At 31.0% G+C, this 3219-nt stretch overlaps 1 protein-coding gene across 1 annotated transcript; it reads right to left on the bottom strand.

The window, feature by feature from the left end:
* Positions 1 to 1159: 1159 nt before the first annotated feature.
* Positions 1160 to 2920, bottom strand: LOC101213919 (U-box domain-containing protein 21). Its single transcript, XM_004142257.3, has 2 exons — positions 2364 to 2920; positions 1160 to 2222 (listed from the first exon to the last, which is right to left on the bottom strand). The coding sequence occupies exons 1-2, from the start codon at positions 2848 to 2850 to the stop codon at positions 1375 to 1377; spliced, it is 1335 nt and encodes a 444-aa protein (XP_004142305.1). The 5' UTR covers positions 2851 to 2920; the 3' UTR covers positions 1160 to 1374.
* Between the last annotated feature and the right edge of the window lie 299 nt (positions 2921 to 3219).

Below are 3219 nucleotides of genomic sequence, written 5' to 3'. Positions count from 1 at the left end.
TCAAGTTTTACATCATTACCTTACCAACTAATATTATTCAAAGAATCAAAACATCTTTTATATATATTCACGTGAAGAATAAACCTTTTGAATCTTTTGAAATAGTTTAGTATGTTTGTAAACTTGACTCTTAATTAAATCCTTTTCAATTAGCTCATACAAAAAGTGAAAAGAAAAACAACACTAAGATTTTGATAGTTGTCAAACACCATGTTTATTTATAAAATAATTTTTAAAAACAAAAAGCAGAAAATAAACGAGATTATCAAACAACTAACCCTAATTACTACGTTGTTTGATCGTATAGTGATTTGATGATTTATTTTCAAAATTATATAGCTGGAATGAAAGTTAAACTTCTTACACCATAAGAATGCATGGATGCCTAACCATAAACAATAAGTCTCTAGCTGGTGCCTTTTATTCAACTCTTCCATTTAATTTTTCAATGTATATAATAAATACTAAAACTTCATCTTATGATTATATATTATATTTCAACTCTCTAATAAACTTATATTTCTGTAATAAAAAAACAGTAGACTCATAAAACAAATACTATTAATTAATTAAGTCGTTCCCACCAATATATATTTTCTGAGAAATACGACCTTTAAATAATAATTTTCATAATTCATTATATTCTACAACATGATTCTTTTTTTCTCTCATATGTTTCTTTGTAATAATTTTTATTTTTCAAAAAAAGAAACATTTATGTCAATGTGCAAATTCACACATCCTTTTTATTAACAACTTGGATGAATTCATCAATAATTTGTACATATTAGAAACCAATCTTAATTTTCATATTCTAGAAAAGGATTTTGAGTTTACTTTAATATATATATATATATATATAAATTATTTTTCTTGTTCAATACAAAACATTTAATTTCAAAGTTAATTATAAGACTTCAACACAATGGATCATGGTTACTTAATTTGTTTACTTCTTAAATAAAGACATATACATTTTTCCCTTCAAATTTCAACTTTTGTTTTAAATTTTTTTTCTTTAATATTTTCTCAATTTGATATCCAAGATGAAAAAACATTATTTAGATAAAATCCAATTTATATTTATTAAGACAATTTGAACATAGATTAAGTACAAGTTAAATACTTATATATTATTGACTAGATCAAAAGATAGATGTTTGAATCATATCACTTTTCCATATTGTTGAACTCAAAATCGGACAATTCAATTCTCTATCATTGTTTTCTTTAACTTCTTTTTACAGCAATCAAAATGTATAAAAATAGAAAGAAAAAGAAAAGGTCACAAAATCTTCTTCACCCAGTACACAACCAATATACTTACATTATATATATATGCTCATGAATTTAATTAGTAAATTAAGTTCTCAATCAAAATGTTCTTTTGAGGTCCTTAAAATCTAAAGAATCAATACATTCTAACCTATCCCTATGAAGATTATTCAAGAGTTTTAACAGCTCTGTTGCTTTCTCCTTTGTCCATTCACTACAACCAACTTGCAACAACAACAAAAGCTTTTGAAATGCTCCCACTTGAAGTGCTTCTACCTTAATCCCTCCATCTTCTTCCTCTTTACTCTCATGTTTTACAAGCTTCCAAACAATGCACACCGATAATTCGGTTGCTAAATCCGATACTCTAAGTATCTTTTTCACGATCACGGGCATCGTTAGAGCATGGGCGTACGCCTCTTCTCTTCCTTGTTTGGTCTCGCAAATGCCGTCGAACGCTCCCAGCGCTCTCTCACATACGCTTCTCTCGGCGTCAACTAGGGTTTCGAGTAGCAACGAAACCAACCCCATTTGAAGAAGTTCTTTTGTGAATCTCTCCCGATTGGAAGAAGAAGAAGTTGAGGCTATAACATGATATGTTATAAAAAGTGAAGCTTTTCTTGAAGATGAGCAAATTGGATCTTTTATGAGCTTAATAAGACCCTCTAATGCTCCTTGGATTTCACCTAATTCATCCACTTTTTCTGGGTATGATGAAATTATCTCTTTCAATACCAAAACTGAATTTCTTCTTCCTGAAATGTCTCCTCCTTTTAGAAACCATACCAATGATTGTAATGAAGTTTCCGATTTCAAGTGTTTAATGGATTCTTCTTGAAGAGGGAACGCCACTGTCATGGCTGATAAAATTTCCTCTAAAATTTCGATTCTTTTCTCGAATGTTTCGGGATTCGAAAACGCTTCGAATATTGATGATAATGTATTACCTGCATTTTTTTTAAAAAAAGTATATATAAATAAAAGTATAAAAATTGAAGTTTTATTGTGTGTGTGTGTTTTGTTCCATCAGAGCTAGTTCTAAATTAAAAAGAAAATTAGAAAACATTTAGCAAAAATAATTTACAAACCTGTTCCATTGGCAATAATGCATTTCTTGTTCCTTTCACTTTCTTTTCCCAATTTCTTGATCTTCTCCACCATGGACTTGCATCCATCACAATCCCCTCGCCGTGCAGCAGCGGCCATCTTCTCAAGAATTTCCCGAACTTGTGCCGGACTAGCCGGAACCCTCGGTGTCGGAATCCTCTCAATCCCATAAGCTCTATTCTCAACACACCAATCTTGAATCATCTTCCTTATGTTATGATTAGGAATAGAATCAATAGTTTGCAATGGTTGGTTGGTGAAAGGGCAGGTGAAATTCCCTCCTTCAATCCAGGTCTCAATGCTAGCTCGATCATAGGTGATACCAGTCGACAAAGTCACTGGATCTTTCATCAAGTCGAGCGATATCGGGCATCGAAAATGGGTCGGAATCGTCAACTCGATCGTGTGGCTTAGACCACCCCTTGCCATTCGCCGAGTAGCCCTCCGGCGTCTCCAAGAAGAAATCATGATATAAAGTAAAGATGTGAGAAGAAGAAGAAAGTTAATTAAGTATAGAGAAGAGATTAAACAGAAAGGGGGATTGGTATTTATATTAGATAAAGAAGTTTTGTGCTTATTTTTAGTTTTGGTTGATATGTGAATGGGAATTATTGAAAAGACCACGCGGGGGGAGAAGTTTGAAAGATGTGGGAATTATTATTAAATTTACGAAAAGAAAAAAAAAAAAAAAAGGTTTGAAGAAATGAGAAAAATGGAAGAGTTTGAATGTTGACCAAATTAGAAGGAAAGAAGAAGGGAAGTTTGAAATGGTAAAATATAAAAAGAAAGAATTAGAATTAAAAATGTAAGAAATATAAATATATAGAATGGATCAAA

Source organism: Cucumis sativus, chromosome 5, assembly GCF_000004075.3.
Source record: "Cucumis sativus cultivar 9930 chromosome 5, Cucumber_9930_V3, whole genome shotgun sequence".
NCBI classification, from domain to species: Eukaryota; Viridiplantae; Streptophyta; class Magnoliopsida; order Cucurbitales; family Cucurbitaceae; genus Cucumis; species Cucumis sativus.
The sequence above is the reverse complement of the archived record's forward strand: the minus strand, read 5'-3'. Positions and strand labels throughout refer to the sequence as shown.

Excerpts from the sequence above, each read along its gene's own strand:
- LOC101213919 (XM_004142257.3), bottom strand. The coding sequence starts at position 2,850 with ATGATTTCTTCTTGGAGACGCCGGAGGGCTACTCGGCGAATGGCAAGG. Across the intron at positions 2,223-2,363 it reads CATTATTGCCAATGGAACAG|GTAATACATTATCATCAATA; the intron begins GTTTGTAAATTA and ends AAAAAAATGCAG.